The 23,098-nt window shown below is 40.1% G+C and overlaps 1 protein-coding gene across 2 annotated transcripts in view; it reads left to right on the forward strand.

Moving 5' to 3' along the window:
• UIMC1 (ubiquitin interaction motif containing 1) overlaps positions 1–5,508 on the forward strand; it is a 75,287-nt gene extending 69,779 nt beyond the window's left edge. For both annotated transcript variants that reach the window (XM_063292102.1, XM_063292103.1), the window contains exons 12-14: positions 3,302–3,365; positions 3,892–3,934; positions 5,067–5,508. In XM_063292102.1, the coding sequence (XP_063148172.1) occupies positions 3,302–3,365; positions 3,892–3,934; positions 5,067–5,280 (321 nt within the window). In that variant the 3' untranslated portion in view covers positions 5,281–5,508. The remainder of the gene's footprint in view (positions 1–3,301; positions 3,366–3,891; positions 3,935–5,066) is intronic.
• The last annotated feature ends 17,590 nt before the right edge of the window (positions 5,509–23,098 follow it).

Consider the following 23,098-nt stretch of genomic DNA (forward strand, 5'->3'; position numbering starts at 1 on the left):
CAGTCTCAGTAAACCTATATTAAGAACTTGGTTTACCAGTCAGTGGCAGTCTTTTAACAGCAGGAGAGCAGTGGCTCACTGTAACTTGCTAGCTTTAATGAAACAATTGCTGAATCTTCTCCAGTTGTGGCATGTTCTTAGATGAAGTCTGCATCCACTATACCGCATTTATGGAATTTTTTACTGGGCTGTAGATGGAGTCATTTTCCATTTGAATCCTGCCTTGTTTTCCCATGAAGGAAGGAAAAATGAGATTGCTGTGTACTTCCTTTTTTCATAGCATTGGATGTTCTTGATCTGGAAAAACCCTAAACCACTGTTGGGCATCAATGACAGCCTTCTCAGTAGTGCAGATTTGTAGTTTGCATATTATATACATGTATTTATTTACAAATACTTTTTAAATGCAGTGTTTTAATCAAAACCTCCTTGTTTACGAGATTAAAGTATATAGCTTTTGCTGTTCTTCCCATCTTTGTAGCTATGTTTAATTTCACAATCCGTGCAAAACATGCTCCCCCTTCAGTTTTGCATTCTCCTATGTCTAAAATGCTGGACTTCTGGACCAGTACATTCTCCCCACCCACCCTTGAGAGATGCATTACAGCCATAGTGGGGTGTCTTTTATTGAGATGAATAATCAGAAATTTCTGTTTTATTGCAACCGTTCCAGCTTCATTCTCCAAGCAGGTGATTCTTTCTTTTGAGAAACCTTGTGGAATACTTGGCTACTCACCTGGCCATCCATTTTTTGTATGTTCATCCATATTGATCCATACCTTACAGATAGCACCTTCATCCTGCATTATGAATATGCTTTCTATTCTTCTTGTACAATGATTCACTTGCTATCCTACAGTATTATTTTTCTGTTTATGATCTTTTATGGTCAGCTCCTTTGTAGACATCACAGAGAAACAGACGTCATATTCTGTAGTATCACAAATGGTAAATGCATTAAGTCTAAAGATACTCCCCTGCTCAGAATTGCTATCTTGAGCAAAAATTAAAGAACTGAGCCTTACTGGTAGACAACAGGTAGTAAGACAAAGTCAGTGCTAATTCTCTTCTTTCAGATTACCTTGAACTCTTTCCAAACATTGCAGTAAGTTCCAGAAACTCTTTGTATTTCATGCCATGCCAGGCATACCAGGGCTGTTGAGAAGGAAGCACTAGCAGAAATAATGAATTTCCAGGAAGCCTAGTACATGTAAGTGAACTACTAGGCACTAGTGAAATAAATTTAAAATAAAATGCATAAAGGAAGGGCAGGCAAAAATATTGAAAAAAAGATACTACAAAAGAGAGGAAGGGAATAAGATGTGAAAACTGGGAGTGGGTGAAAAGAGCTGGATTTGGAGATACCGAGACTGTTAGTGGTAAGTCAGAGCTGGAAGTGGGTACTGTAGAGGAAGGAAAGAACATGTGTCTCTGGTAAAACTACAATCAGCTTACCTGAAGATAAATTATTTGCAAAAAAAAAAAAAAGAGCATGTTTATGGAAAAGCAAACCACAGCTGAGAAAGACAAGCTGCATTTCAAAAAGTAAGTCTACGTTTGCCCTTTGTCTACCGCTTAAAACATGGTATGTGTGAAGACCTGTTCAAATCCCGCAGAAGGAGGTATGAAAGAGTGCAACGTCGATCTCCATTGGAGGAAAAATGTAGACGATTATCTGTGAAACATAGACATTTAGGGCTGGGTATAGCCACTTTTTCTGAATCATTTGCTAAGCCCTTGTTGGCAATAGCCCTTAGGTTCAGCTATGCTCCCTTCCTTCAGCTATTGCCAGCCTTAATCTATGATGAATGTGTCAAATTTGTCAAACCATTTAATTCATGCAATTCATCCACCCAATTCCTATGTTGTTTAACCTCAGGCCTGGCAGAAGGGCCTCGTGTCCTGGTACTCCCCTCTAAGTTGTGTGGTTGCTGCCTCACATGCATTACCCATCTTGTACAGCAGAGGCCTGCATGTAGCCTTTGTGCTGATTTATTTCTGATGGCAAGATTTTAATCCATAGAGCAGTGTGAGTGCTAAGGCAATGTGATTTCTCAGCAGGAAGATGCAACATGATGTCTCTGTTTTATGTAATCCCTTAAATCCATCACAGGCCTCAGCCCCTCAGGAATGTATATGCAAATGACAAGATTGCCTGTTGATGAGTTTGGCTGGGACACAGCCAAGCATTATGCAGTTTCTTGCACAATGGGAGGCTTCTGTTCATGTCACTAGCTTTGCTTCTCAGAATCCCTTTCTTTCTTCTCCACAGAAGAACTTGGCTGATGTTTAAAACAGCCGCCAGAGATGTTATGGGCCATTTTGGCACCAAAGACCCAGGTTCGCCTTCTTGCTTTTCAGAATCAGCACAAATTATTTCCTCTTGTTCTTATCTGAGCATTGTAGCTTTTGACCCCAGCCACTCTGAATGGCAAGCATCCTTCTCTTCAGGCTTTTGCTTGTCTTAGCTCTGGTCCCTTGGGGGAGCTGCAGGGATGCCTGCCCGGAACTCTTTGACATATATAACAACAAACGTAAGACAATATTTCCAAAAGGGAACCTTCAGAATTAAATTTGTTTTAATTCTGTCTGGAAATTTTATAGCATTTTGGTAGGTAATTAAATCAACCCAAAGAACATGCAGTTAATAGTGGATGATACTTGGCTAGGCAAAAGAGACAACAGAAAAGTGCTGTTTCAAGCCTACATTCAATTCTTAGGCTAGAACTATATTCTTATAGCTGCTGTCCAAAATTACCCTCCTGCATTATCTCCTGCTTCCTCCCTTCTGCAGAACATCTAATATAGTAAAATACCTGATGTGTTGTCAACATGCTTAACAATTCTTCACCATCACTCCCCTCATGATTATTGTGTGTTGCTAGGGAAAAGGACTGAAGAAAGGAGGATTGCATTTTTGTGACAGGGAACTCTCACCGTCTAGTGCCAGCTCTAATGTAAAGAGGCTGTTGGTTTGTTGTTGCTTGTTTACATAGAAGTATGTGAGCTTGAGGACATAGTGGTCAAACATGGGTGGCTTTGCATGTTGTTGTTGTTGTCGTTGTCATTGTCATTGTCATTGTCACTGTTACTTATCTGGAGCCAACTCACTAGGTCAGTGTCTACTAAAGGCAGTAGAAGACAAAACGAGAAAATCATAGTGATGAGAGAGCTGGTCTTTGTTCTGGGCAGCTGCAAGATGTCCAGAATGCTGCTGCTACCTCTGGGTTCCTATGAGATACTCTTTCACAAAGCTTTCTTGTGTCAGACCTAATGGAGATGTTCTTTTATTTTATTCTAGGAGAAGGGAAGGTGTGAAGGTCGACTACTGAGTATGCTAGAGCAATCTGAAAACAAGGCTGCAGGTAGGAAAGTTAGCACCCAGCCAGCATTCCTGTGTTGATGCAATTTAGGTTGAGTTATAGGAACAGGGTTCTCCTCAAGCAATATAGTGTAGCTTCTGTGCTACTACAAATGGATAGTTGTTGTGTTTCTTCCCACTGCATGTATATCAGTTCAAAGTCAAGCCTTTGTACACCAGGACTTCTCCTGATTATAAGGAAGACAAGAATCATTCCTGGGAGTCTCACTGAGACAATATCATGTGATTGTGTGTATTTTACAATAAGACAAGAGAAGCCCTCCCTACTCCTTTTCCTTGTATCATATAATGGTATGCATTAGAGAAGCCTGCAACTCCAAATAACACATAAATTGCCCCGTGTCTCCTACCAAGATCATAGCTGGAAAGGAGAGTATTGTTTAGAATGTGTTTGCTACTAGATGCTGCAGTTTCTCCGCTTGTCCACTGGAATGAGTCTTGCTGATTTCAAAACAGGCTGATATCAACCTGCTGAAGTAATTAAGATCCTGCGGTGTGTTATATTTCAGATGCAGAGGTGGCTGCTCCACCATCAAGAAGAGAAGGCTCAAGGTTGGTTAGTGCTCTTTCTGTATTATAGGATCTTTCAGTGGTTAAATGGGGCTGTACCAACACCCACTGTCATCTGTTTCCAGTGCTGGTTTCACAACAAAGTGGAAAAGCTAAGTCAAATGGAGAAGTCCTGTGGGAAGCTAGTTTTTATCATTGATGACGAAGTCCATTCCTTCTGTTGGAATGCAGTTGGACAATGTTTTTTCTTAGAGCCAAAACCTTAATTACATTAGACATGAGATTTGTTTCCTTAAACTTATGGAGGGCATATAGTGAGTGCAAAAATATGTTAGTTTGCTGTAAGTTTATTTCTTATAAAACAAAACAAATTAACAACTGTTTATCTTGATAATTTGCAATTTCTGTTCAGGCCTGGTTTGGGGACTGAAACTGCTTTGGCCACCATGATGGATGGCCTATATTAAGAAAGAGATGAAGAAGGGCTTCCTTATTAATTCTACTGAATCTCTCAGTAGTCTTTTAATACCATCCGCTTGACTGGAGCAGTGCTTTGCAATGGTGTTTTTCTTTCCCAGAGGGTGATTCCAGAAATTGATACATCTGCTTAACTCCTTGATTTTTAATTTGTGGATCTGCCCTTTGCTTAAAATACACCTAAGCCACAGTGGCACTTCATACTACCAATATGCTGATGAAGCCCAGCCTAATCCGAATAACCGCGAGATGACTGCAAAGTGTTATATGAAAATACCTTTCTTTGCTGCCATCTAGTGATAGTTTTCATGTCTTTTTTACTGTCATCTAGTGGTTGTCAGGATTTTTGCAGTCTAGATATGGAATACTTAGCAATATTTACTATGTGAATTGCCTAGAATATTCAGAAACTTTTTATTATTGGAAGTTAGATGGGCTGTTACATTTTTTTTACAATTTTATTATACCTTTAGTTAAATCCCATTGTTATATATCTCTGCTCAATTCCTAAAGTCAGGTTTCTCTTGTTTTTGATACTGTTGAGTATATGGTATAGATAGTTTTAGTTATACATTCCTTTGTGTTTTGGTATATTTTTAAAACTACTATACTGAAGATGAGAAAGCTTTAAGGAGGTATAAAAGAGTCCACCATGGAGCAGGCGGGCCTGGTTCATTTTCCATATCCTTTCTGTTAGGCCCAGCCCAGCAGAAATGGACAAGGAAATGGAGGGCAGCCAGAATTCAGAGAGACTCTTCCCTCAAGGACCTTGCAGTGGCTCTCCCATTAGATCGTTCACTTCCATTTCTGAAGCCAAAGACTGCCTAGTGGACTTTAAAAAACAGTTGGCAATTAGCCCACACAGTTGGAAACAAACCAAAGCCAGCCATAGGAACCAAAAGAAGTGCTGAGGATGGCATCACGGAGAAGACACCAAAATACAGACTCTAGTGAGCCTGCTTGGCAAAGAGGTCACAGCTCCCTACTCAACACCAGACTTTTTTCTGTTAATTTTGTATGAATCTTCCCAGAATTCGTCATGTACTGACTAAGTGTGTACTCTATAGGTGCCTATTCAACCTTGCTTTGCAATTAGAAAATAAAATGAAATATATTTATTATGTTTTTATAAACTTCAATTTGCTGCTCTTTGTGGTTTTTTAAAACACATATTGTTAGTTTAAAGACTGCATTGCAACCTAAGCAAACAAAGGAAGTTAAATGCTGGTCACTGGTACCCATCTCCTAGAATACTTCTAAAAGGCCAAAGTTGTGCATTTTCATGTTCTGTTATATTACTGGGAAGATTTAATTCTCCCATTTAACAATGTACTTAACTTTGGCTAGAGCCTGCCCTAGTGTGCACTAATTCCCATAGAGCTGATGGAGTCTGCAGAGTGATAAATAAGAAAAGCCAGACGTACTTGGCCTTCTGTCCCATGGGAGCAGAGATCGCATCTCTTAAACAGAAATTGGTAAACATGGAAGACAGGTGTCGGAGGAGAAAAAACATTAGGTTTTTCTGTTTGATCAGGATAACCTGTTTCGGGATTATTTCCTGGCCCAAACTGCTTAATGGGTAATATATATATTTCCTACTCACCCAGCCATGAGGTTATGTTGTGATGTGGTGCATGAAAAATGGAGAAAATGGTACGGTGCATGAAAAATCAGAGCAGGGATCATATAGAAGGGTCCTAAAGCTGCCAGTTGCGAGCTCTGCGTTATATAACACCCAACAGGTCCATGAGGCTGTGGTATTAATACTGCAGTGATCCTTGTTCTCTTATCCTCACTCCCTGATCTGCTACTGTTTTAATATTAATTGAAGGCCATATTTGCTGGATACATTACAGAATGTAATTTATTCAGTCCTTACCCGAAAGAGCTTTGAATCTAAAAATTAGGCCCAAGGGGTGCCTAACACAGCTGATGGCATGGCAAGAGCAAGAAGCCTGCACCTGGATGCTCTGTTGCTGCCTAATTGTTCCATATTTCTACAAAATACTGTGCATTCTTAAGACCTTATTTTGATGCAGAGGTTATGCTATTGCAAGAGCTCAAGGGCAGGTTACAGGTAACAGCAATTACACACAAAACAGGGATCTTTGTCTCTAAATCGTGTTAGAGGCCAGAGAGAACAAAAGGATGGATGTCATGTTATCTTAATGGAACTTCATTTTATCTGCTACGAAAATGTTGGCATCGGCTCCAGCTGCAAAGGGTTTTGCTGGCCTAGAGGTGTGCAGAAAAAGGCATCTGTGTCATAATGACACCTTACAATGCAGAAGAGAAAGGAAGAGTCAGAAGAGCTTCCTTATCAGCAGACCACCCAAACAGAAAAACAGTGTACAGGATAGGTTCATTTTATCTTGGCCTATTTATTTTCTCAGAACCGCTAGTGCTGAGAAAAGCTACTGAACTAGGAAAGTAAGATTTCGTTTGGAACCCTATGCATCTACTGTTCTCTCTTCTGGGTACCTGCTAGCATTCAGGTTCACAATTCATATGCCTTTGGGGCTCTTGCAAGCTTCACACGAGCCCATTTTATACAACAAACTGAATTAAATGAAAAATGTTGCTTGGCTGCACCATTTCAGGTGTAGATGGGGAGTAGGTTCCATATTCAAATGATATGTTCAGATACGAAAGCCTCTCATAATGTAGATTGAAGCGGGAGGTTTGACCAAACCTTAATATATGCTGGCTGGGGAATTCTGGGAATTAAAGTCCACACATCTTCAAGCTGCCAAGGTTGAGAAACACTGCTATAGAATGTATTAACAGCTGGTCCTGAGCCAGCAGTTCCTTTTACTAGGAGCATCATCTGTTGAACTCCGTGGAACCTAACTGGGTGGAACTGTGGTGCTTGCCACTTTATGCTGACAAACCTTGGCAAAGAAATAAAAATAAATTTTAAAAGAGACTGGATTTTGATGCAGGGCACTTAAATTCCACAGCACTTGTTTCCCAGTTAACATGCCAAGTTGAAATGTTGCCAAGATCTTTCCCTGATTTCATCAAATAAACCATGTGTTCTCAGTGCAGCAGTGTCTAGCCCACCCTCCTGGTTTCTTCCTTGTTAACTGTCAGTCTATTGCTGGCACGTCCCTGGAAACAAAGCCCCTTGTTTATCTTTTCAATTGGTGACAAGGCAAGCAAAGAACAGAATAACTTTCTCAAAGCTTGGCCGTCACCAAAGCCCAGGATGAGCTCAAGGAGATGCCGCAAGAATATGCACGGCAGACTTATGAGCCTATCGGCAGCCATTCTCTCTATGCAAGACCAACACAGTCCCAGGGTCACCTTGGGACAGAGCAGCCTGTCTCTTCTCAGAGAATCTAACATCTCAGAGAAATTACCATCCTGCGCTACGGCTTGACTGGAGCACTTTACTCAGGGTACTTGAGAGCAGCGAGCAAACAAAGGGAAAGTCCGCTTGTTAGCTGGGTAGCAAAAACCTATCCTTTACAAGCATGACTGCGCCTATTTTGCAACCATGTTTGTGAACGTTTTGTTGGGCAGACAGAATGAACGAGAGAAGATGTCCTGTGCATGCTGATATGGGATGTCCTAATGTAGGCTCTCTCTACTTTCCCAGAAATTAGAAATAGTGAGCACGCTTTAAATAAAACGGCATTCCACTTCAAGCTTTCCATGGTAGAAGCAGAGGCAAACACTAAGCTTTCCAGTGTAGACTTGGGGACTCACTGGCCTAAGAAAAGCAGCTTTTTCCTTCAGCAATACAAGCTGCCTCTTCAAGGCCAGCAGAGGCTGATTGCCTTTTGCTAAGCAGTTGCTGAGCTATACCTGGCTGCCTGTAAGTTTTTGTGAGAAAATCTTGATATTATATACATTCCATTTCCCTTTTGTCCACTTCTCCTATGAAATGCATTTTGGATGCATTTGAAAGCAGGGACCGATATCTCCAAATTTTAAAAAGAGTAGTAGAAAAATAATAACTTGTGATTTGTGTGCTGGTTCATGATTTTGACAAGTTTGTATTAAAATATGCAACAAATATCTTCCCTGAGATATAACCCAGAGCCCTACAAAGGGACAAAGAATGTGTACATCAGTTCCTTGCTGACTTTGGCTGATCTCAAAATGTTGGGTTCAAAAGAAAACACAAGTTGGAACTGGATACTATTTGGATGAGAGACCACCAGGAAATCACAGGGGTATAGGCAAGACTGAGAAGTTGAAGAAATAATATTTCAGAAGTAGGCAATGATAACCAACTTCCATATTATTGCCAAGAAAACATGTATTCATGTAATCACGAGAAGTTGAGCTTGACTCAAGGGAGATTCTTCTTAGCACATTTTTTTTTGCAGTATCAAACTGTCTATGCAATAAAGTAGTCACAAAGAATAGACAATGTTATCAATGACATATCATTTCATGAAACATGACAGTTCAAATACCAAGTGGTCAGGAGCCAAGCAGAAGACGAGAATATTTAGAGCTGGATAAGGACTTCAAAGAACCTGGCCAGGAATTGGTACTGCCTGTGAGTGAAACAGGCCTAACTGGGCTAGGCTCTGGCAGAGCAAAACCCGGTCAGGACCTTGGATAGCTCAGTTCAAGAATCCAGCTCTGGGTTAATTCTCAGCGCTGTTGTACTGAGCTATGGTTCCAGCACTGTCTGTGGAGGACCAAGGATTTAGCAAAGCAGAGAAGACGTGTGGGACACAGCTGCTGGAATTGTTTCCACCCCCTTTACCAGCAGTAGCCACAGGAATGGTCTCCATTATCTTCTTGGTAAAGTAATAACATGGTGTGTGCATATGCATGTGTTTCTGCTTTCTCCCCTTGTTTGTGTGTATGCGTACACGGGGAGCATGGAGCAGGCTGCATGGGCTCTGCTCCGCGTCACATGAGCTAGAGAGTTTAGGCAGCATGCTGAGCCATTGCCCAGCTGCTTCTCTAACAAGGCTGCACTGGAGAATTGGAGGGAGGGTCCTCTGCAGCTCCCACCCACACCCAGCCCATTTTTTTAACTCAACCTTTCTTCTGCTGGTTTCTTCCACAATACAAACTTGGTTCCCTCCTGTTCAGTTCTCACAGACTTATCTTACCTATGGACAGACAGAGTTCTGAGCCCCTTTACATAATTTCCTCCCAATATTCCATTGGGTTGGAAAGAATAAAAGGGTTGGCAGGTCCAAGCTTCACCCCATCTGCTGCTGTGTCTAACTGGAAGAAGGTGCAGTCCTTTCTGAAGCCTCTGACGAACACAGATTCAATGGGTCCTTCACCACAAGGGTGAACTCAACAGTTGTTGAAAGGCATTAAAACATGCTAAGGTTAGATGGAGTTTGGAAATGGTTATTTGATTTAAATAACCAAAAGAATGGGGCTTGACTACTCAAAAGCACATTCTTGGGTAGGGCAGATTGAGCCAATTAGCTCTCCAGATCTGTCATGTTCCTGAATGCAATTTTCACTCGATCGTAACCCATGAAAATAATAGGAACAAGATTTCCTGAGGTTAAGTAGGCAAGGTAGGAGATGGCAGAACTTGTCTCTTTCTCTCATTCCTCAATACCAAGCTGAAGGTAAGTGCGTTTTCAAAACAATTGTTTACGAAAACTGTGCTCACCTTGATTGGCCAAGGACAGGATGCTGGTCAGAGAGAACTTGTAGTAGTCCCTTCTCTTGAACTTCTGTCTACTATCATGGATGTATCAACTATTTTAATGGTTCATTACACCATCTCCCTTTCCTCTTCCCACTGTATGTTCTGCTAACTCTGTTCTTGACTGTCTTAAATATGTTGCTCAAATAGGGCCATGGAGCTCCCAGTCTTCCACCATGACACTCCCTCCCCAAAGATCATTCTGATTCATTAAGGCAGGAGTGGGGTGCCTGTGGCCCTTCAGGTTTTGTTGAACAACTTCCAGCATTCCCCAGCCACCTCTGCATTAACTAAGAACGTTCTGTCAATATAGCCTTTGTAGGAGAGTAGCTACAAAGGTGCAGAACAGCTTTTGGAGTGGCTACAGAACCCTCTTGGCCTGGAGACTCACAAAAGTCCAAACCTAGCCATCTTTCAGGAGTGCTATTGTAAAGACACCTTTCTAGCTCTCTTTCATTGTTCTTCTCAAAGCCAAATCCTTTGCTGAAACTCTACTCCAAACATGATTTTTCCTTCCTCTATTCCCATGTAAGTCAAACAAAGCTACACTTCACCCCCTCTTACATCTCTTTGCCTTGCCTTGTTTCACTTGTAAAGTTCTTTCAACAGGGCACCTCTACTACTGTATTCTTCAAAGCGCATTGATGGTGCAATATAAAAGATAAATAGTTGTTTCATAAGAGTGCAATTTCAAGAGGCATGAATGTGCAGTGGCTCAGACAACAATTGTACTGTGCTCTGCTTTGTAAAGGCACACACCTTCAAATTTACCATGGCACATCCAGTGGGGAGAAGTCATCTGGGACAAAGTACATTTGCAATCTCCAGAATGAGAACAAGACAGTGTTGGCTTAGGTATTGTCTCATAAACTCTGCTAGCTTTTTTACAATAGCCACAAAGAGAACTGTTTTCAGAAGCGTTGTAGCAAAGGAAGGAGGCTTGACTTTCATTAAAAAAATACTGGGATCGCCAACTCTGATTAAATATAGAGAAGCAATAGGCGTAAAAGCTGGTTTCTCACCTTGTTCTTTCTAAGGTCAAGCCTTGGGGAAGGAAAGCAGAGAACACAATGTCTTCCTCTGACAGTAGAGGAAGAGTGAAGAGAGAGAAATTTCATTGCTTGACTACAAGATACTTTTATTGTTAGTACTTGTCAGTGGATGGATCCCCAGTGGAGAGGACCATGGAAAGCAGTGGAACAAGCCTGACCCAGGAGCTTCATCTTAGCACCTACACTGTTATTCATAAGCGGCATTTCTCCAGATCTACAAGCTTCAGTGCTGTCACCCTGGCTGATGAGGCTGTCTGCCACATTATAACTGTGCTGCCAATATATTGCTTACTTATGAGTACTCAGCTCAGCCTTTGGCACTGCCATTTTCTGGGGAAAGCAAAATATGTGATCCTTGATAATTATAAAGTAACAATCACCACTAGTATGGCTCACTTGGATAATATTGAAAGAGCATGCCCCACAGGTCCTTCGCCCTCTGACTTGAGAAGAAAACACTGATTTTAGATCAAAGAATGGCAAAGTGAGGCAAAGAAAGGAGGAAAGTACATGTTGGAACAGTCTTGGCCCATATCCTGTCCTGGCATGGAGTATTTCTGACCTTTCTCAGGGGAGAGGGGAAAAAACCCATGGACTATAAGTCCATGGAAAGTGGAATATCTGGTGGAAGACCACAGACAAAAGGAAAACTGGCCAAGGAGATTAGACTAGGATAAAATGGGCCTTGGTAACGTTTGGAATTGTTGGCATGATGAATGGTAGAAATGCAAATATCAAGGAAAGGCTTACTTGAGTTAAGCTTTACTCTTGGTGACCATGTGGTCACATCTGTGTAGTTTTCTTGGCAACAGTATTGAAGTAGTTTGACATTGCCACCTTCTGGGATTTGTTCAATTTCCTAGTCTAGCCTGCAGCTTGAAAATAGATTGTAGAGTGGACACATTTTTATCTGCTTCTGACTCTCATGTTCACCTGCTAAAACACCATCATAAAATACCACATTCTCAACTTGGAGGTAATCCATGTGCCCTGTTCACTCTAAGCAACCAACTATGAACTGTGACTCAGGGAGGAGAGAATCCCTTAAGATGCACTGTTTTTTAAAATAGATTATTCTAACTTAATGCTGCTATTCATCAGTCAGAAAAAGGCTATGAAATGGCTGGGGGTGTGGAGACCTCATTTGCAGAAAGGAGCCTGGTGAGATCAGGAATTACGATTTATATAGGCAAGCCCCCTTTTTTCATAACTTAGTTGTTGGTATACTCCTGAGAGAAATGTCAGCAGTAGATCATCCCTAGGAATATCTTCCTGCACAGCGGTTACATTGAGTCTGGAACATTTTTCACAAAAATAAATACATACCAACACATTCAAGGACTGCTGGGCTTTGGCATATCTGACCTCAGAGAAACCAGCACAAACCTAGAGACATCAGGGCACATTCCAAGGAATTTCCCATGTGGGCGATTGCATTGCATTGATTCATTTGCCAAGGAAGTCCCTGCACCTTTATGATGTCCATTACACAACTAGTGAGTATCAGTCACCAGAGAGGGCTTGCTGTCAACTATAAAAACACAATGAGAGCATGACCCAGAGCTTGATGCATCAGGAAATATGAGGGTGAGTTTCTAGATCCCCAGCCAATCCCACGGTATTTGCCAGTTGTAAACAGAATGACCCCATTGGGTGTCATGGGAAGACTCAAGATGGTGGTAGGGAAGAGAATTAATTCTGAGCACTGGGCACATTTTTTTGTGGTATCTATACATTAATCAACTGCCTTAAAGTACTTTTTCCATGTACTGGAGTTCTTGTTGGATACCTTTACTGGAAGGAATAGCAATTGCAACCAGGAAGCCCTGTGGCCTGCTTCATACATTACATAGTAGTCAACTCTATTATTACTATTATAATTGTTGTTGTTGTTAGTAGTAGTAGTAGTAATATTAGTGGCCACTCTTCCTCTCAAAGGTAGCCTTTTGAATTTGCTGCCAATGTAAGCAATTGGATGCAGCCCCCGCAAATGGTGAGGGTGACTTCAAATCTATTTGTCACCCTTGGCGTAGTTGAGTGGTAAAGCTTGTGCTTCACATGCATGAGATCTTCACATGCATGAGATCAGATATGGTTCCTGAAAGGACAAGACAAACTTCCTGCATGGATCCCTGGACAGCTACTGACAGCCTGCGCTGACAAGGGACTAGAGGTCTGCCTTTGCAGCTCTCTTTATTTGCACAGTTAGAATAAGGCATGACATGATCTTAATTAGACTTTTGATATGAATAAAAATGTTCACAGCTCTTTGATGCCTTGAGTGCCCCAACTCCTTGCCACTGTTGTTGCTCCCTCTCTCTCTCCTTTCCCCATTGCCCCTCAATTCTACACCACTGCCAGAAGGAGGAAGAGGCAAGGCAAAATGAAAGTTGCTATTCCTTTTTATTGTCTTATCACCACTCATATGCTAAGAGCAGACAGGTGAGTAAGCAGCAGCAGCAACAGCAGCACCAAAGAAGGACTAGAAATTTCTGGAAAGCTGGGATGGTGGTGGTTCTAGGAGTGGACCTTGATAGATAACTTACAGGACTTATATTAACTCTGAGTGAGGGAGACTTCTGGGTGAGGATAATGGTGAATTAGATGTCTCTGAAAGAGTGGAGACAATGACAACTGATGGACTGACGGCAAGCTTGGTCCAACAGAACCTCTCTGGACAAGGAGAGGATGAGAGATTGCCCACTTGTGCTCTGGACAGCTGCTCCTCACAAGGAGACTGCAGGACAGTGGTCCCCTGTGGGTTTGAGTGCCAGGAGATGAGGGAAGCCATCAAGCTCTCAACCGCAGTGGACACTGGGTTCATCCACCTCACTTTCTAATCACTTTTGGATTTACAATTATTTTACAGTTAAAAGAGGTCTTCCAAAGAACAAGTGTGAAAAACTACCTGGTGAGTAAAACTTCATCCCAAAATAGAAGAAAAGCCAACTGATAGTTTAAAGAATTTAAAGAATATAAAACAAATGGCAAAGAGCTATATAAAAATTTAATCTAAGAAGGTTTTAAACAGATTAAGGGACCAGACAAATTTGGAATATTAGGACTTTTGCTAAGACTTTTGAAAAATTGAGTAAACAAAAAAAATATTTCTGTGGGAACACAAATTGTTTAGTCTATTAGGAAAGAGATGGTTGGTTGAAAGTTGAAAATAAAACAACAAAGAAACTTGAAACTTTGTGAATATAGAAATGGGACACTAGAGGGGACTAAAGTTCCAGGCAGGAAAAAGAAAAGTGAAATTTACAAAATGGCAGACAAAGGTATGATGCTTGAGACATTTCAAAGGATTTTTGAAGAACTGGGAGAGAAACTTATAACCAAACTGACAGCAATAATTTTTCTACTTGTAAATAGAGTTTTTGAAGATTATAAAGTGGAAGATGTGACAGAACAGCAATATGAAAGAATTTATGGACAGACAGAATGAAAAGGATGTAGAAATATTGGAAAATAAAGAATTGTGGATTATAGAGCAGAGGTGACAGTCAGAGTGGAAATGATAAACCAAGAGATTAAATCATGGATTTGGGCAAGGACTTATCTTTGGATTTGCAAAAGAGGTTTCCTAAAACCTTGAAGAAATCTTTGAGATGGGGGAAAGAAAGTTTGAATGGAAATTCAATCCTACAACAGCAATTTGATGAATGAAAGATTAAGATTGTCAGAAGCAAAAGGAAGGAATATAAAGCTGACTTGTTTGATCAGGGTTAAAATAAATGTTTTTATAAAATTCTGGAAACCCTTTATGGACTTTTTGCCAACACTTGGACAGAAATGGCAATGAATTTTGGATTTGTGAATGGATAAGGGAAAGGGGTTAAGGGAATAGGTGAACTATGTGTGTAATTTTATAGGAAGTGGGGAAATATTAATTTGCCTGTACTTGTTGCAAGGAAGATTGGGAGTCGTTTCTTTAAATTCTCTTTTTTCTTTCTCCTCTCCTCTCCTCTCCTCTCCTCTCCTCTCTTTCTTTTTTCATTTACACTTTGTATTTCTTTTCTTTCTATTCTTTTTTTTCTGATTTCAGTTTGTATTATTTTTTAGTATTGTAAAACTTTAATTAAAAAGTATTTTTAAAAAATTCTGGGTGGTGAGCACCCTAAGAGTGATAGACTGGCAATATTCATATAAACCCACAGTAACAATTTGTTAGAGCAAGGACAGAATTGGAACTTTGCCTCTTAATGTCCTGTGAGGCCCAGCTCACAGCCATTCATGCCCTAGTCACTTCCTTGTTGGATTACTGCAATGCACTACACATGAGGCTGCCCTTGAAAATCATTCGGAAACTACAACTGGTCCAGAATGTGGCAGCGCACACAGTTCTGGGCACCCCATGGTTTTCAGGACTGATTCTCCTTGTGGGTATCTGCCTCCCCCATCAGGTGAGATAGGGTGGGCGTGCTCTCTTAAACAATGTCATCTAGTGAGACTTCTCCATAGCTGTCCTCGCCCTGTGGAAAACCCTTCTTCCAGAGACCTGGCAGGCCACAACCTTCCTTGCCTTCCCAAAGGCCTTGGAGAACTGGTTTTCCCCACCAATGTTGGGTAGGATGAGGCTGCAGCCCAGCAAGATGGTATGTGGATATATGGAGAGTATTGCCCCAGGGTGCCATGAGTTTCTATACAGCTTTATAGATTTTTTATTCTGTTTGGGTTGTTTTTATGGTTTGGTGGAGGTTTGTTACAATATGGGCAGCTATATAAGTCTTTTAAATAAACAAACAAACACTCACTTCACTATGGGCCCAGTTAAGCATGTTGCCTCTACTGATTGATTACAACAATTTAAAAGTGTTGCCATTGCCTTAAGTGCAGATTGCTGTTTTTTTACCAAGAATCAATCCATTAAAAAGTATTTTAGATTCAGAGTTGCTGTGGTATCTGACTGTTCTCAACCCATTACAATATGTGGGTTTTACAAGGCATATTCAAGGAAACAAACCAGCAGATGATCTGATAATACTGTTAGGCCTGTAGGATATATAGAGCCATCAAACCTCACCACCAAATATTTCAACCATAAAATGGTAATTATTTACCACTACCATGCCTGCTTAACCAGTTAATCTGAAATAATATCTACATTTGGCAACCGCTGGCTCCACAGCAGGTGAGGGGCAGAGCAAGCCAAACCTCTGGAGATGGTAGGTAGACACTAGGCACACAGATAATTTCCCTTTGCCACTTTGCCCTTCTAAGTAAGCAGCCCTGCCCACCACATGCCATCAAAGGCCAGGGAAGCACCTGATCCTTGGTGGAGAATCTAATTCCAGATCTGGCTGGTTCCTGCTCATGGGCTATGAACATCCCCCTCGTTTTGTAGTGAGAAAAAGGTTACAGCTGGTTTGCACAAGCTGGACTGAACCTGCTAAGTAACACCCCTGCCACTAAGTTATCATATTCTGAAGAAACAGAGTTCTCTTTTAGCAATTTTGCTGATTTATAAGATAATTTTACACTGGGATATTGAAAGACTATGAGATGTGAAACTATTTAGACTTTAATGGAATAGCACCTCATTACAGAAGCCAGTCTGGCAAGAATTCATCTGCTCCTGATTCCCAGCTTTAAATCTATCACAAGAATATACTGGGTTTTTTTTCCAACTTCACATCAGACCTGTTGTCAGCTTGATTATTTTTTAGCATCTTGATCATGAAAGAAAAAAAGGCTTTGAAGAATTTTTTTGTATAAATAGACACTCTACAAATTTAATGGTTCTTTGAGATGCTTTTAAGACATATATTTGTAGTTGTATTATTTCTTAGGCTTCATAGAAAAAGAAGAATAAAATTTTAAACAGGAAAATTTGGAAAATAAAGTTAAGGAACTTTGAATATCTATGAACTATATAACTATATTTGAACTATATAATCAGAACTATATAAAGCTTTTATGTTTGCTAAACTTAATCCCCTTTACGCACTGAATAAATCATATAAAGCAATGATATTGAGTGTGAGGGGAAAAACCTGGTAAATTATTGGCCTCTTGATTGAAACAGCAACAACAAGGAATATTATTTACACTATTAAGCATGCTCAGGGCAAAATATATGTTGACTCTGCTCTTATAAATCAGTACTTTTATATCTGATTTTATAATACTGAGTCAATGGTTACTGAAACAGAAATTAATCAATTTTAAAATAATGTAGTTCTTCTGAAGATTACTCATGACCAAGCTGCTTATCTAGCTGTACCTTTATCTCTTTAGGAAATAATATATTCAGGAAATAATAATATATTACTTCTATGAAAACTAGAAAAGCATCTAGCCCTGATAGTTTTCCTATCAAATGGAATAAGACATATATCTTTTTGTTTTGCTGCTATATTGTTGGAGATTTATAATGATGCATTTTTGAATGAAGTTTTTCCAACTTATTTTCACACGGCTTATATGAGTATGATTTTGAAGGCTGATAAAGATTCTGCTGTTGTAGACTAGTGTAGGTTATTGCTTGATTTCCTTGTTAAATGTGGATGCCAGCAACTCTGGCACATTGATTATACATCCTGGGCAACCGGGTTTTATAAAAAAGGTGACAAACCTTGAGTAATATTAGTTTACTCATTTATATTTTCCCCTTCATGGATCATTACCTTGCAATGGTGAAGGTTCCAGTGACACTATAAACTCTACCCCGGGAATGTACTTTCTCTCAAGGGTCACCTGTGATGGGTAGGTCAGAAATAAGGAAGAATCAGGCTAAATACAACTCATTGGAGAAGTAAATGGCAACCCACTCAATCATTCTGCCAAGAAAACCAAATGGATATTCACAAACAGGACAGCATCAATACATGACACTGGAAGATGAGGCCAACCCAAAATTGGAAGGTACTGTATTTGTTGGAATATTTTTCTTATATGTTTACAATAAGGAAAGATTGTATAGGAAAGAGAGTAATGCTGGTTCCTGTCAATATAAACAAGTTAATATATCATGTAGCAAAATCTGTGTAAGGAAAGATATACATCTTACGTATAGAAAAACACATGTATAAGAAAGATAAGATGTCCATTGTTTAGCTGCAGAGAAAGAAATATCTGCTTAATTATAAGTAAGGAAGTTTGCCATAACTTTAGGATAAGGAAACATCTGTTTTAGCAGAAGAAGGAAGGAAGGAAGGAAGGAAGGAAGGAAGGAAGGAAGGAAGGAAGGAAGGAAGATATTCATTCTGATAGAGCAGAAACTATTGTAATAAGCTAATGCATTCCATCCCATTGATAATGATTGGGTAACTTCCTATAAAAAGGAGGATTGAAAGGCAGTCCTGCACGGCCACCCATCCAAAGCTACAACTTTGGATTGAATAAACATATCTCCTTTGACTCTTTACTGATTGTCTGGTGATTTTTATTAAAATCCTGGCTTGGAAACAAAGAGAAAAGGAAGGGATCTAAACCTTTTGACAGGATTGTTAGCCTTTTGAGGAATGCCAGGTTAGGAAACAGACACTACAAGAAATACTAGAACTTGACTTTCTTGATACAGTATAGGCTATACTAACAGCATCTTGACTGTACTAACTAGGCTATACTAACTAACTATAGGCTATACTAACAGCGCCATGACTCGAGTTTCCCTTTCCCTCTCTTTTATACCAAAAAAATTCAAGGCAGGGCAATTTTAAATTTCTTTCTCACATTTTCTTGCTTTCCCAGACTAGGCTTATGTTATGCTAATAGTTGCGGCCTATTTTCCTCAAGGTCACCTCTGTGCTCCTCTGTTGGTATTCAGTGAGCTGCTGGGTAGTGGTACAGGTGCTTATGATGTGGCTGGATTAAAGCCAAGAGAAAATCCAGCTTGTACATACTGTACAGTTTCTGAACTCATTGAAACTTACGCTAACTGGAAGAGAACAAGATAAATGCAAATTGATCGAAATAGATTTGAGATATATCCATCCGGATAAGCCATCTTTCTTGATACATACCACAAGGCTAACTTCATACTAAACCTGGCTCTTTAGCCTCCATACATATATCTTTGCTGGCTGGCACGAGCAAAGGCCACAAACTTCTGGCCTGCTAACATGCATGTACAAGAAAGGCAACCCAGTTAAGTAAGACCCAGAAACTGGAACACTATTTTCATCTGCTGTGTGTTATACTGAATTTTATTTTTAAGCTTTTGTAGAAAATAACCTTACCAATGAAGAAAAATATGCAAGAATAAATGACAGAATATAAATTAAAGAGTACTTTATTATGCACTTTTTAATCTGGTTGATTACAATAATTAAATGGGTGGTCATCTTTTTAGCTGCGGGCTTCTTATTTTATCAATAAGCAACAACAATATTCTAGTTTCAAACAGAGTTGCTGCATTCTCTCTCTTCATTAAACATAGTTTACAGTTTGTAAGCTTTCAGAATATGGCATATTTGTGAAAACAAACTACCTGGCACTCTGACAACCCTTCTGTGCCAGTGGAATGTGGATAACCATATTTATCTTCTTCCCAAATTTTCTAAGCACCATGAATGAAAATAGGTATTTGGTCCTCAGATTTCCAGCTAATAAATGCCTGTTACATTATAGGCTGCTATATTGTCTGTCACAGATTTAAAATAGGCTTGCCTCATTTTGGCATGCAACAAGACATGATTTCCAAGTATAACCCCAGATAGACAGTTGGTAGGTAGGTAGGTAGATGATAGATAGCTAAATAGAGACTCAACCAGCAGCTTATTAATGATACCAGGTTCATTCCAGCACGTTCATCTGCAAATCCAATCATGTAAGGAATTCCAATCGTATCTAGGCTTCCCCAGAGGAAAGGGGGGGATCCTTTCCAATTCTTTTCCCCTTCCCTCAAAGCTTTCAATGCTATCTCTCCTAGTTATGCTTCAGTATTTCCAACCCTCCAGAGAAAATCCTCAGGGAGACAAGCATCACTTATTTAGTGAGGGTAGCCTGAGGTTGAAAGGAGAAGTTCCAGTGTTCCATTCCAACTTGCCAAAGATGCAGGAGATATCCTCAGGCAGGACATATCTCAAGCAGGAGGATGGATGTGGGTGAGCTTCTGAAAAGCACCTTTGGTGGACCCTGTTGCCTTCTTTTAATACATCTACCCTTCTCTTTCATACTGTAAAACTGCGGAAACTGCCTCAAGGCAAGTAGTCTCCAAGTAATATCTATGCTGATTTTAACCTTCTTATTTAAGCCAGAGGGGAATATATGTGTAACAACATATATTATTTTTCTGATGATGAACTTGAAAGAAATAGACTAAATCTTGAGACAGACACTGGAACACACTATAATTCTAACATTTGCTTGTTTCTTTATCTTGTTTATATACTTCCAGAATCCAAAGTTTCTAGTAGTTCACAACAATAACATGTAAAATAATACAGATTAAAAAATACAATAGGATCAAACTGATTTCACCATTGTTTCAATAATCAGGCAGAGCCAGATTCAAGTTTATCACACGCTGCTGGTTTTGCCAAATCTAATCATTTGAGTAAAGACTGTATAGCATAATAATGGAGAGATCCTGACTCTCATTGACTGATATACCTAGATTACATAAAAAAGGGTAAGAAGGCCAGCTGTAGTTCTGGGACTTAGGAGCAGGGGAGCCTGGGGGAGTCAAAATAGTCAAGATGAGGGTTACAACCATGTGATCAAAGCCCTGCCGCTTTTAAAATGTGTTGTGGCTGCCATCTTGATTCCCCAAACCTGTCTAGAAGGGGGAAAAAATCCTGGCCTCTTGCTATCCAGGAGGGATCTTCATGTTTTGCTGCTCAATTGAGAAATTCCTCTTCTTTCTCTCTATCCCCTTCTTTCTTCAGAAGAAGCTATGCAACTTCCACCAATAGAAGTATTCCTATCCAAGCTAGCAGGTATGGATAGGGATACTTTCTGTTTTAATTCCTATTTTTTCTGGTTGGTCCATCAGCCAATTAACTTCATTGCACTTTTCACCATAAAACCAATTTTTGCAAACTCCTTTGCTATTTGCATCCAACATTTTTCCTCAACCTTCCTTCAGGAATTATTCCCTAGTTATGTTTTTAGACTGTGCCTCAATTTCCTTTTATCCTTCTTTTCTCAAAAACTGACAATCCTTGGCTTTCCTGTTCTCTTTCCATAATTCTCTCATTCCCAACTATGGTCAGACATGCACCTTTACTGGAAATAATATGAATGTAATTTCTAACTGAACTTTCTCTCACATACAGACATTGTCATCACTGGATCTTGTTGCATTGCTTTTTTATGTTTATTGTATTTTGTATATGATTTTAGCTTCCTTGATCTAGTAACATCTGCAGTTCAATGCCTGAGTCTATTTCCCTTGATGTGTGTTTTGAACTTGCTTTAGTTTTTCTAAATACATTTCAGAGCTGCTACGTTGCGGAGTTTTGTCAATGGCTATTTAGAGTGTCAGATTTTCCTTCAGTACCCATGGTTCAAGGTCATACCATCCTACCTGTGTATGCTCAGTTCATACATACGCAATGAGCATTCATGCCTATAGATGAGTGTATTTTGTAACAGGTGATGATTACCCCAGATCCTTCTCTGTTATTGTTATCCTGACCCTGCTTTGCAACAGAATTGCAAACTAACTTTGCACATTTGGGAGTTAATGTGTTTTAGCTTCAGATATCACATTAATGTTGATGTACTGTACATTTGTCATATGACAGTCTTTTTCCTTAATTTCTTAATATATTACTAACTTGTAAGTATTAAATCATGGAGGACGTTGATTATTCACATAATATTTAATATCATCTTTTCTCAATAACTGAATGTAGATGTCAGCCCCACTAGATAGACTAGGCCAGGAAATCAACTCCACAGGAAGGCTAAGACTACTTTTATTGAGATTGGCTAAATTAACAGAATCTTGCAAGTCGGATTATGCCAAACCTCCTCCTCCTTCTTTACTCCAGTGAATCAGGGAGGCGTCTGCCTGAGATGCTTCTGAATGTTGCTCTGGACTTTAAAAATGTTCCAGCCACTTTTTGCCTAGGCAACAGATCCTGCATAATTCTGTCAAGGTCATCTTCCTTACTCTGTACAATGGATTAATAAATTTTCATTTATAATTTTCCACACAAATTAAAGAGGCCTGATACTTCATTCTGTTGAAATCACAATAATACCTAGTGGTAGCAATAGCCCAGCTGTATTTGTTGGAGGCTTCAGCAAAGGATCGTTACCTTGTCGTGGTGCTGGAGCTTGAGCACCTCAATGATGCCATGAGCTAAACCGTGAAGGGCCACCCAAGATGGGAAGGTCATGACAGAGAGGTCAGACTAAATGCGATCCCTGGGGAAGGTAACGGCAACCCACCCCAGTATTCTTGCTGTGAAAACTAAATGGATCAATACAACCAGAGATATGTCGGTATACCATCGGAAGATGAGACCCCCAGGTCGGAAGATGGTCAAAATGCTACTGGGGAGGAACAGAGGATGAGTTCAACTAGCTCCAGACGTGATGACGCAGCTAGCTCAAAGCCAAAAGGACGGCTAGCGGCCGACGGTGCTGGTGGTGAACGGCGAATCCGATGTTCTAAGGATCAACACACCATTGGAACCTGGAATGTAAGATCTATGAGCCAGGGCAAATTGGATGTGGTTATTGGTGAGATGTCAAGATTAAAGATAGACATTCTGGGCGTCAGTGAACTGAAATGGACTGGAATGGGCCACTTCACATCAAATGACCACCAAATCTACTACTGTGGACAAGAGGACCACAGAAGAAATGGAGTAGCCTTCATAATTAATAGTCAAGTGGCTAAAGCAGTGCTTGGATACAATCCAAAAAACGACAGAATGATCTCAATTCGAATTCAGGGCAAGCCATCTAACATCACAGTGATCCAAATATACGCCCCAACCACAGATGCTGAAGAAGCTGAAGTAGAGCAGTTCTATGAGGATCTGCAGCACCTACTGGACAACACGCCTAAAAGAGACGTTATTTTCATCACGGGAGACTGGAATGCTAAGGTGGGCAGTCAAATGACACCTCGAA

Source organism: Candoia aspera, chromosome 2 (assembly GCF_035149785.1).
Source record: "Candoia aspera isolate rCanAsp1 chromosome 2, rCanAsp1.hap2, whole genome shotgun sequence".
In the NCBI taxonomy this organism is placed as follows: Eukaryota; Metazoa; Chordata; class Lepidosauria; order Squamata; family Boidae; genus Candoia; species Candoia aspera.